Genomic DNA, 11,935 nt, shown 5'->3' with positions numbered 1-11,935 from the left:
TGACCCGTGGTTTCTGTCTAACCAGTTCTACAATGGGCTGTATGATGATCATAGAGCTATACTTGATGCGTCATCTAATGGGAGATTCCAAGAGAATACCGACAATGATAAGGGATGGGCCCTTATTGAAGAGATGGCGAACCACAGTGCTGAATATGGAAACCCGAGGGATGGTATTAGAACAGTTCATGTAGTCGATAAGCAAGTTGTGGCTCAGCTGGAAGCCATGAATGCTAGATTTGATAAGTTGGAGTTATATTCTGCTGGGGAGCCTCAGACGGTCCATATGCTTAATAGAAGGGAGACCGTCACATGTGAGAGGTGTGGTAGCATCGACGATCACACTGCTGTTGGCTGTCTTACAGTGAAGGAACAAGTCCTTGCCTTTCAACAATACAGGCAAGGGGGGGGGGGGGTTCCTATTATAATAACCAAGGGGCAGTCCATCCCAATTTGAGGTGGACAAGTCAAAATGTGCTCAATCCTACCCCTCCTCCGCACCAGCAGCAGTGATATGTTCGCCCACAAAAGACTCAACAAGGCTTTCAGAAGCCTCATTCCTTTCCTACACCTAATCAAGGTGCCTCGTCTTCTGGTGGGGTAAGTGAGATAGGTGAGTTGAAGACGATGTTGTAGTCTTTGACAAAGCAGTGGAAGTTAAGCGATCAATAAAAAGATGCTTCTATCAAGGCACTTGAAACTTAAGTTGCCTAGTTAGCCGCTAACCAGTCCACAAGGAAACCGGGTCATTTACCGTCACAAACTGACAAAAATCCACATAAGACGGTAAATTTAATTAATTTGAGAAGCGGTCGTTCGTATGAGGGACCGAAAGTGTTGAAATCAGACCCGAGAAAGGAAATAATAGCTGATGAACAGTGTTCTGTCAAAGGAAATGAGCCGACGGATAAGAAAATACTCGATCGACTAGTTTCTGGAGGTCGATCGAGTACATTTTCTGAAGAAAGTGCTCGATCGAGTGAAATTTCTACTCGATCGAGTGAACAGGAAAATGCAACTGCTCGATCGAGTGAAGTTTCTACTCGATCGAGTGACTCTGTTGAAGAAACTACTCGATCGAATGGGAATTTTGGTCGATCGAGTTATATGGATAATTGACAGCTTGATCGAGAGCCTGCTAGTGCTCGATCGAGAGAGAAATCGCCTGAAAGACCTCGTTCGAGAGGAAAGAAGCGTCCAAAGGATACAGAGCGTGATCCGGTTGACACGTTGGAAGAGAGAAATAAGGGACTCGAGATACCCATCATGGTTCCCTTCCCGACGCGTCTGCAGAGTACTAAAGTCAATCATAATTCGGCAAATTTGCCGAAATCTTGAGAAGCTTGCAGGTCACTGTGCCATTCGCCGAACTGCTGACACAGGTACCCTCTTACCTTAAATTTATGAAAGAAATTTTATCGCGTAAGAGGCACATTAGTGATAATGAGACAGTAGCCTTGATTGAGGTAGGGACGGCCCTAGTTCAGAATAAGTTACCTCCCAAACAGTCAGACTCGGGTAGTTTTTGGATTCCGTGTCATATTGGTACCCATTTGATTGATAACGCGTTATGCAATCTTGGCGCTAGAGTGAGTGTCTTACCGTTGTCTCTGGCTAAGAGACTTGGTTTGACAAAGTTTAATTGCACCAACATGACTGTTCAGATGGCCGACCGTAGCATATCACGGCCACTAGGTGTAATAGAAAACGTACCTGTTAAGATCGGGAGGTTCTTTATTCCCGTTGACTTCGTTGTACTTGACATCCCCGAAGATGCGCATACCCCTATTATTTTAGGGAGACCATTTTTATCTACTGCCCGTTCAGTAATAGACGTCGGGGGCAAGACATTGACTTTTCAGGTTTGGGACGAGGAGCTGATATTCCATCAGTCTAAGTTCCGGAGGGCTCCCATTCAAGCTCAGCCTTGCAACGCCCTCTCTTCTATTGACCCTATTATTGATACTCCAAATGAAAATTTTGAGCATTGTGATGCTATTGTGACCCCTTCGCCTCAGGTTGAGAGCAAAAAGGAGAAAAGTTCGTCTGTTTTCCTTGCTGCAGGTACAGATAAAAATAATGAAGGAGCTGTCAAAGGGCATTGTGATGCTATTGTGACAGTGTTTAAGCCGGTGAGAAAGGAGCAAGGGTGAGAAAAGTTCGTGCATATGTGGATGTGAACTATTCTCCTCCTAATGATTCAAGTTCAAGCTCATGGAAGCTGAAGAGGACGATCAATGTTGCTGAGGTGACGTCCTCCAGTCAGGAGCCCTCCGAGGGGCTACTGAATTGCTTTGGGAAGTGAGCGGGAATATGCCCCGTGTACCATCTTGTATAAACAATTTTTGAATTTCCGTTGAATTTCATTTATTGCTTTTAATTAGGACAATTAGAACTTAGACAATTTTTAGCTTAGATAGTGACAATAGACTGTTACTTTGCGTATTTGGTATTTTGGGATATTTTTGCAAGTGTTTCTATGCAGGTTTGGGGAATTTTACGCAAATTTAAAGGAAAAATGACGAATTCAGGAGCTTACACGAGAAAAAGTGCTCGATCGAGTACTTTTTGTACTCGATCGAGTGGATTCTGTTCAATCGAGTAATGCCATATCAGTCGATCGAGTATAGCAGAAATGGGGAGTTCTCGATCGAGTAAATTTCTACTCGATCGGGTAGATGGATCCATAAAGTCCTCGATCGAGTAGTTCTAAACCACTCGATCGAGTGAAATCGCCAGAGACGCAGGGAGTTTTTCCTTAACTTCCTTCTTTTTGGTTCTTATTTCATTTCATCCCAAATATTTTGACCCTTTCCTATTTTGCGATTAAAAACACCCCAAATCCCTCATTTTTCTTGCCCTTTTGCCAAATCTGTCACCTACATTGTGCTTATTGTTGATTAATCATCATTTTCCCTCTGTTTTTCCTTTGATTCACGCCCATTTACAAGGTCTATTGAGGGAATTAGGGTTCCGCGATTTTCGTTCAAAAAATCGCCTAATTTGCTTATTTCTTGTCGATTAATTGTTCTTTGTAGGATCTCTAGCATCAAGTAAGTAGTTCCTACACCTCATTGCATTTTAATTTAATTTATTTCGCATTTTTATGAGGTAAATTAGGTTAGGGTTTCAAAATTCGTTGCTTAGTCGAGTTTTTTGACTATAACTGTCATTGCTTGCCCTTCTTTGTATTACTTGATGATCAATTACCATTCCTCAATGCTTTTACATGTTTAATTTCGAATTTTGCGAGAAATATGCGATAAAGGTTCAGTACAGTCGAAATTTTTCGACTGTCAGACTGGGTTTTCATACTGTCAACTGGGTTTTCAAGTTATCATATGTTTAATTTACCTCAGTTGTTACTTAATTTCATGCTTTTGATGCCTGCTACCTCGCTCTATCGCTGTTTACACGCTTTTATTTGAATTTCTTGAGGAAAGTTGGGAATTTTTGTGCTGTAAGTCGAATTTTTTCGACTGTTTAGGGGAATTTTCATGCCGAATTCATGTTGTTTCACGCTGTTTCATGTCTTATTCTTATCAAATTCCCCTGCCCAATTTGTTTAGGATGGATTCTAGCTCAATGCCTTCGTCGAGCTCTTCTGCCAGTCCGTCTTTGTCTCTGTCTGAGACGGTAGTCCCTGCTGTTACTACCTTCTCCGCACCGACCAGCACTCCCGTGTTCTTAGTTTCGGCCGCCGGTATTTTTATTACGCCAGCTAGCACTGCTGCTAGCTCTATTTCAGTTGCTACCCTTGTCAAAGCCACCACCACTGCTAGCACTGCTGCTAGTCTTTCTTCTTCAGTGGTGGTCACAGCAGCCACAGCCTCTACTCCAGCCACGGTGAGCACACCTGTGGCTGACTCACCTGCAGTTGCAGCTGCCTTTAGAGCGGCATTAGTTCCTCGCACCGTCACTAGACGGGCATCTACTTCGGGTTCTAGAGGTCGGCGCCGAGGTCGTGGACGTTCCCGTTCTACGCCAGCTCCTAGCACTTCAACTTCAGCTGCTCCTTCTGGCACGGTCACTGTTCGAGGGGATAACTCCCTCGACTCTCACCCAGACTACCCGCAGGTAATTTTTATTAACGGTGTACATCGTAAGAGGTTTTATAACCTCCTGGGCTGTGAGTTTTTACCTACCCGGTTTTTAGATAAACCGGCAGTTGATAGACTCGGCATCTACGAGTCAGTTTGTGAGCTTTTACGGGGCATAGGGATGGTCGGACTCATTACTATGAGTGGTCGTACCTTTATGGAGCTGAGTCTTGAGTTCCTCAGCTCCTTCACCTTCTCCTCCGGGGCACACGACGCTGCCCCCACTAGTTCTTCTGTGTCTTTCCGGTTGTTCAACCGGACTTTTTCGATGACTTTGGAGGAGTTTGGTAGCAGACTTGGACTTTCCTCTACGGGTTACGCTACTGCCCCTAGGAGGGTCATTCATCAGCTTTGGCGGACCTTGGCCCAGACCACCTTTCCCGAGCGAAAGCTCGCACAGGTCCACCTTCCCCCTGCCCGTTACTTTCTTAGACTGATGGGGAGCACCATTTTTGGCCGAAAGGAGCCAAACAACATCAACAACAACGAGCTCTCCATGTTAGGTGGTTACCTGAACATTGACTGCGAGGGTCCTTTTACCCTCAACTCGTGACTTACCGTACCTCCGGGGAGAGAGGTACTTGAGCTTGGATGCCATGCACTCTCAGCATTGGCTAACCACAGACTACCAGACATGGAAGATAGACGGTTCCTTGTCTGTGGACCTACCTTGTGACACTCTCCTCCGTCTAGCCCTTTTGCCTACTGTTGCTAGGGGCGCCCGACTTCCACCACTGCCTGACTACCAGCCTTCTGGACCAAGGGCGTCGTGATGGTTTGTTAGTTGAGATTGCAGAGTGAGACTTAGCTTTGACTTTGTTCCCTCTATACGAGTACCACTTGAATCGACATCGTCCGATCCCAGATGGTTGGCCACACCCTTCCTTTTACCGGTACCCAGCTGAGGGGTACCCGGAGTCTGCTGAAGAGAGAGGAGGAGGACGAGGACCCAGAGGTGGCAGCGGAGAGAACGCGAGCTGAGCAGAGGAGGAGGAGAGAGGAGGAGGAGGATCCAGAGTTCACGATGGAGGATGTCCGTGACGACGAGGCTGATGAGTAGCTACTGGTCTACTCACTTCCCCAGTTTTCTGGCTGGTTTGGGGAAGTTCGTATTTTGTATGTACATCTTACTCTTTTATTTTTGTCTCCTTTTTATTTTATTATTTTTATTCTTTATTGGTTGTATATTCCCGTTCCCCTGTATATATCTGCTGGTGTATGCTGGAGGATAACGAGGGCGTTGTCCGTTTTGGTTTGGGGAGGGTATTGCATCATTTTGAGTATGCATTTGCATTTGTTTTGCATTCCCGTTTATTTATTTCAACTTGCATTGTTTGTTTATTTCATTTAAAAATTCAAAAAATCAAAAAAAATTAGAAAATTTCAAAAATTCAAAAATATTCACGTTTATTTTTGCATATAGGTTGAGTCGGAACGGTAGATTTCCGTGATGAAACTGCATTATAACTTGTCATTTCACTTGAGCCTTGCACTTCTGTTGATAGTTATTAGCTTTGTCATACGCATAGTCTACGAGTTTCTGTTCAAATATAGCTGACTGTTTAGACTTGACCTGATAAATTGTCAAACTACTCCATAAATTCTGAGTTTTAGAGCCCATAACTGGTGACATTCATGACCGGTTCATTAGGAATTGAGAGTAGTACTCCTTGCATAGCATGTTCATCATTTTTGCACTTTTATGACATTCAATTTCTTATCAAATGCACACATTCGGGTTTGTGGTTGGTGTCACATGTAGGGAGGTGCTTGCAAATTTTCCCTTTTCCTTATATTTTTCACCCATTTAGCGCCACTTAAGCCAAAACTTGCCTTTTTGACCCATTAGCTACATCCCAAACTAAGCCTGCCTAGTCAAGTTAGTTTAGTATGTCTTTTGTGGTATGATTTTCCGTCTGCAGTTTGGCCCGTATCTTTTTGTATGGAGTTGGTGTAAATAGAGAAAGGAGAAAAAGAAAGAAAAAAAAGAATTGAAAAAGAAAAAAAAAAGTGAAAAACGTGAAAGAAGAAAAAAAAATGAAAAAATGAAAAAAAAAGGCTGATTCACGTGAAAAGAAAGAAAAAAAAAGTTTGAAAAGTTTGATTTGTATCATTGGATTCATTTAGACGGTGTTAAAAAGGAAGTTGTGACTGTCTAACTCCTCCGTTCTTATTCCATATTTTTGAGGAGATTGTGTTTGAGTTTAGTGAGCTGTGTGCCAAATGAAGGGCACTTGTACTCTATTTTTCAGTCACTTGAGATTCGGATGGTTTATTATGGTCCTGTTAGGAACTAGCTTGACGCTTTTACCTCCACATTACCATAACTTGTTTTGCCTTTTCTCACCTGAACCTCACTATTTCCATATTATTTGCAAGCCCTCGACAGTGACAGACATTATTGGTTGGAGTATGTGCATTAGTACTTGAATTGTCTTTCATTTTTGTTGCATGCATGCTATGTAGGTCGCAGTTAGGTGAGTGACTGTCTTTCCTTCTCTCTTTTACATATAACATTCACCCTTTGATTCATGAGAGAAGAGTGACCACGAGAGAGTCCGATTTTGTTGGTCTTGCAAGGTCGATAGGTTGGCTATATTTCTGAACAGCTTATAACTCGTTTGCGTATTGACTGCTTAGCTATAACTGTTAGTTTTTGTTGCATTAAATTGGTTCAAGTAGACAAGTTAAGCTAGCTCTGAGTTATCATTTCCGTTCCATTAGTTGCATTTTTGTTTACTCGAGGACGAGTAAAGGTTCGGTTTGGGGAGATTTGATACGTGCATATTGTATAGTCTTTTTAGCCTATTTTAGCACGTATTTCCATGCATTTTTGTACTGTTTATATAGTATTATGCCCCAAATTGGCTACTTTGGTTTGTTTTGTCCGTTTTGTAGAAATGAACGCGAAAGTAGTGTAATCGTACAATTTTTCGTTCTTTTTGCATGCATTTAGAGGAGACGGGATTTTCCAGAGTGAGATACTGCATTGGAATGTGTGAAGGCACGGTTTACGAGGCAATCGGTGACGAGTTTAGGCTGATTTGAAGGAAGAAGACTCGATCGAGTGGTTTTATTAATCGATCGAGTGGTTTTTATGGCCTCAGTTGATCGATCGAGCAGTTATTTACTCGATCAAGAGGTGCTGAAAAGAGAGGTTACTCGATCGAGCAGATTTTCTGGTGTTTTGCTCGATCGAGTGGATTTATTCTACTCGGTCGAGTGGTTTCTGTTGGCGTGGGCTTTAATTAGCCCGTAAGCTTGTTTTAGCTTTTGGACTTAGTTTATTGTCTATTTAAGCATTACGTTACTAGGTCATTAGGGGATCATCGAATTCTATTATCATCGACACTTTATTTCAGTTTTTCATCTATTTTCATCCTTCACTATAACTTTGCTTTCGGGATTATTTCGCTTGGATTTTGTCGTTCTTTACGCCGGATTCGCACGATTGTAATCTCTTTCTCCTTTCTTAATAATAATTGCTCTATTGTTTACTTTAATTCTTTGTTTTACTTCATTTAATTTCTGCCCTAATTCTCTTTTATGCAATTTAATTATCGTTCTAATATGTTGAATGCTGGTCATTTATCTGCTGTTAGTTTTGATAGTATAAATAGCGATATGAGTAGCTAAATCTAATTCATGTTGGGATTAGGGGATCTACGGTAGAAATGTGATGATGTAGTAAGTAGTTTAGATGAATTAATTGTGAGATTCTGTCGCCATAGCAATTTAACTGTATTTTACCGACTTAGTTGAGTGCACGCTTCTGAGTCACCCTTTAATCTGGCTAAATTTAATCCTGGATTGGAAGATTGGACTAAATAGGCTTGCTATGAACAGTAGACTACCCTGACAAGGACGGATGTTAAGTTAGTGGAAGTTTAGGGTAGAAAGTGGACCGGAAGGACCTTTCCATATCCGTCTCGCATTAATTTGTCTAAGTTCTTTACAGTTGAGTCACTGGACTACCGTAGTGAACCGAAATCCTGACATGACCCTTCTCCATCTGATAGTTTAATTCTATTTTTCTGCCTTTATTGCTCTTATCTCTGCTTCTCTTTCCTTTAAGCATTTAGTTTAGAAAACCAATTTAAACAACCCCCCCCCCCCTCCCCCCTTTGTGACCAAATAGACGGACTTCTACAGATATCTTGCCTCCCTGAGGAGATTGACATGACTTCCCTAGCTATATAGTTCGTTTAGTTAGTTTATTTTTGATAGGTACACGACAGACGTATCAACAGGATTCCTTTATTTAGTGACCCGGAACCGGAAAGGCTTTTTCGTGCTTTACGGAGTAGGACTTTATCAAGGGTTCGGATTACCTCTCAAATTTCCTCAAACGAACCGAGCAACAACAATCACCGAAACGCACCTAGAAACCACTATACAAGAGCAAACAACCGTCACCAATCATCCCAAATACACCAAACACCACCAAATACACCTCTTATAAATCCTAGAATGGCGGCTTTACGAGACCATAACCGGCCAATCCACGATGACACTTCCGTTCCAATTAACTTCGGCACGTTATCCCCCAACAATTTTGAAATCCATCCCACCCAAGTTGGTCTAATCGAGAAGGATAGCGTTGGTGGGCACATTGATGAGGATGCACATGCCCATCTTAGAAAGTTCAAGAGCAAGGTTGCAATGATGAAGCGCAATGGAGTACCCGAAGATACTTTGAGATTGATGTTATTCCCATTCTCTCTAAGGGGCAAAGCAGATCGTTGGCTAAATGTTCATGCACCAAACACATTCACCACATGGGATGCGTTAGCCAAGGCTTTCCTAGCCAAATACTACACATCCTCCAAGACCGCTATGCTTTAGAACGAGATAACTACTTTTCAACAAGAAAATGGAGAGTCTCTAGGGGAAGCTAGGGATAGGTTTCAAGACCTGCTTGCTCGTTGTCCATATCATCGAATTCCGGCTTGGTACATCACACAAACGTTCTTTCAAACATTGCTACCAGGGACTAAAGAGATGGTGAATGCCTCCGCGAGAAGGAGGTGGGGGGGGGGGGGGGGATTTGATCATCTAGGAGATGAAGAGGGTTCGGCCCTTATCAAAAAAATTGTTGACTCGGAATCTAACTATGGGTCAATAGGTAACATGTAGAGAAGAAGTAGCCGGTATCCTCAAGAGAACTCTTCTAGCTCGAATGTCGAAAGCAATGCTAAAATTGGTCTTCTCATAAATAAAATTGAGCAAATGCAAAGGAATCAAGTGCACCAAGCTAGTGGCTCCTATGGTCCTACCATGGAGGAAGTTGTTCAAGGACCCTCTAGTGAATTGTGTGAAGGAAATAGTCACACCTTTGAAGTGTGTGCCAATAATGCTTACAGTGTAGGGTATGATAAAAATGTTCACGATGTCAACGCTTTTGAATACTACAACAACAACACGAGGCCACCTTACAACAACCAAAGGAATTATAAACCTAATTCCAACTTTTATCATCCGGGCATGAGGAAGAGTCCACTCTTGAGCTACACGAGCACGAATTTGCAAAATCCGCAACACTTTCAACAACAAAACACCAACTCACCCAGGTTTTATCAACCTAGGGGTGGAAGCGAAAATCAAAAGAACAACTTCGGAAATCAAAACCAATGGTCAAACAACAACCAAAACCAAAATTTTGGAAACCAACCTCAAGGATACCAAGATTTTGGGGGTAACCAAGGCAATCAAAGCTTATACCAAGGAAACCAAGGAAATTAACACTACTACAAATTTAGGCAACTACAACGCCCCTTTAACAACGATTATTCACGAAAATCACAATAGACGTTGTAGAATGTATGGCGCGAATTTTACTAAAATCAATTACAACGGGTATAGTTATAAAAACCGTTGTTATTATTTTTAACAACGGGTCACACATGAGGAACCGTTGTTAATAATTTGGCGCAAAATTGGCGCAAAGTTAGTGAAAAGTAATCACAACGGTTACTTTTGAAACCCGTTGTTAAAACATATTTAACAACGGGTGTTTTTTACAACCGTTGTTAAAACTTATTTCACAACGGTTGTTGTTTAATAACCGTTGTCAATACCTTCCATACTATAAACCACACAAATGTAAGTCTGCTGCAGCCCACAAAACACAACCCTTAATACACAAACACAAACACAGCAGACAAACAAACACAAAACACATACACACTCTCTTTCTCTCTTTCTCTATTTCTCTCTTTCTCATCGTCGCTTTATCTTCTCGCCGTCATTGTGATTTCATCGTCTATTACGTTCTGTATTTATCAGGTAAATCTCGCCACTTTGTCATCGTCATTATTTTCTTTTTCTATTTATTTCTTTTGCATATATGTGTTTTTATCGACCATTATGTTATTTGTTTAAGTATTGTTCGCATAATTAGTTACTAAAACAATGAAGAAGCAAGATGAAGAAGTAAGATAAACATAATTAATATATATATATATATATATATATTTATAAATACATAAATTAAAAAAAAATTACATATGTAAAAATGCAATTCTTATATTTTCATGGAGGATCTTATTGTGCTCTATCGTATCCATCCTCTCCTCCTTGGCTATTTGGAGGTTCCGTTTGCCATTTGCTATATCGTCATATAGCCGCAATCGCCGCCGCTCCGTCAAGCCATCTTCTTTGGCGTGCTTCGGTGCGGATCGAGCATCCGCAAGGTAGCTCCTGAAACTTTCCTCAATATGGAGGAACCGGCGGATGAAGTTGTTGTTGTTCTCGATCATGGTAAGAGTCTTTAGGATGAAATCATTCATTTTCTTAGAGTTTTTTGAGTTTGATTTGAAAGATTAAGTAGAGTTTGTTTTAACGTACAGTTAGAGTTTGGAGATGAATATATGAGATAATGGAAATGTTAGTTGAGATATGCAATGTATTTATACTAAGCAATGTGTGGGTTGAGTTAATTGCTTTTTAATTAATATATATGTTAGGAAGTTGTGCCATAATCATCATCATCTCTCTCAATAATGATGCTTCAAATCCTATTACTAACCCTTCTCATTCCATATTATCCGTTCATATGTACAAAGTGAATGTCGGTAATAATGCATGCATTGGAATTCTAACAGCCGTAATTATGCATGCATCTAGTAATATTTAAATTTTTTTTTTTTTTTTTTTTTAAGAACAAACAACAACGGTTATTTTAAAACAACCCGTTGTCTTTAGTTATAACAACGGTTTTGTATATTACAACCCGTTGTTATAACTTTCCCCCCAAAATTGAGTCACACTTTCCACAACGGGTTTTTATACATAAAACCGTGGTTAATATTTTTAACAACGGTTTCCTTAAGTAAACCAACCGTTGTTAAAACCTTCTACAACGGACGCTTTAACAACGTCCGCTTTTTTATATAACAACGGTTTTTGACCGTTGTTATAGCCTGTATCTGTAGTAGTGTAAGCTAATAAAAGGTTTGGCCAAGGGTATAGTTAAGGGTTTCAAGAATAACGGTATAGCCAAAGCCTAAGGGAAATTATCAAGGGCGCCACAACAACAACAATCAAGGTCCCAACGCCCAATTCCACTATGGGTTCCCTCTACCTTTGGCTAACCAACCATTCCAAGAGACAACCGCGGAATCTCAACTTAGTGAATTGATGAAAGTGGTGAAGAATATGCAAATAACACCCCACCAAGAAATGAATAACTCAAAGAATGCTAACCAACGAGAGATAAAGGACGTGGAGGCTCGAATGGCATCCCAAGCATTAGCCAGCCCTCAAAGACTGCCGGGTAGTTTCCTTGCCCAAGGCCAAAGCTCAAAGAATGCTTCTGCGAACCATCAAGCTCATAC

The 11,935-nt window shown here is 41.3% G+C and overlaps 1 protein-coding gene across 1 annotated transcript; it reads left to right on the top strand.

Annotated features, from left to right (window-relative positions):
- The first annotated feature begins 8,570 nt into the window (after window positions 1-8,570).
- Window positions 8,571-8,945, top strand: LOC141628670 (uncharacterized). The gene has a single exon (XM_074441775.1). It carries the CDS (start codon window positions 8,571-8,573, stop codon window positions 8,943-8,945), a length of 375 nt encoding a protein of 124 aa, XP_074297876.1.
- Window positions 8,946-11,935: the final 2,990 nt, after the last annotated feature.

Source organism: Silene latifolia, chromosome Y (assembly GCF_048544455.1).
Source record: "Silene latifolia isolate original U9 population chromosome Y, ASM4854445v1, whole genome shotgun sequence".
In the NCBI taxonomy this organism is placed as follows: domain Eukaryota; kingdom Viridiplantae; phylum Streptophyta; class Magnoliopsida; order Caryophyllales; family Caryophyllaceae; genus Silene; species Silene latifolia.
The sequence above is the reverse complement of the archived record's forward strand: the minus strand, read 5'-3'. Positions and strand labels throughout refer to the sequence as shown.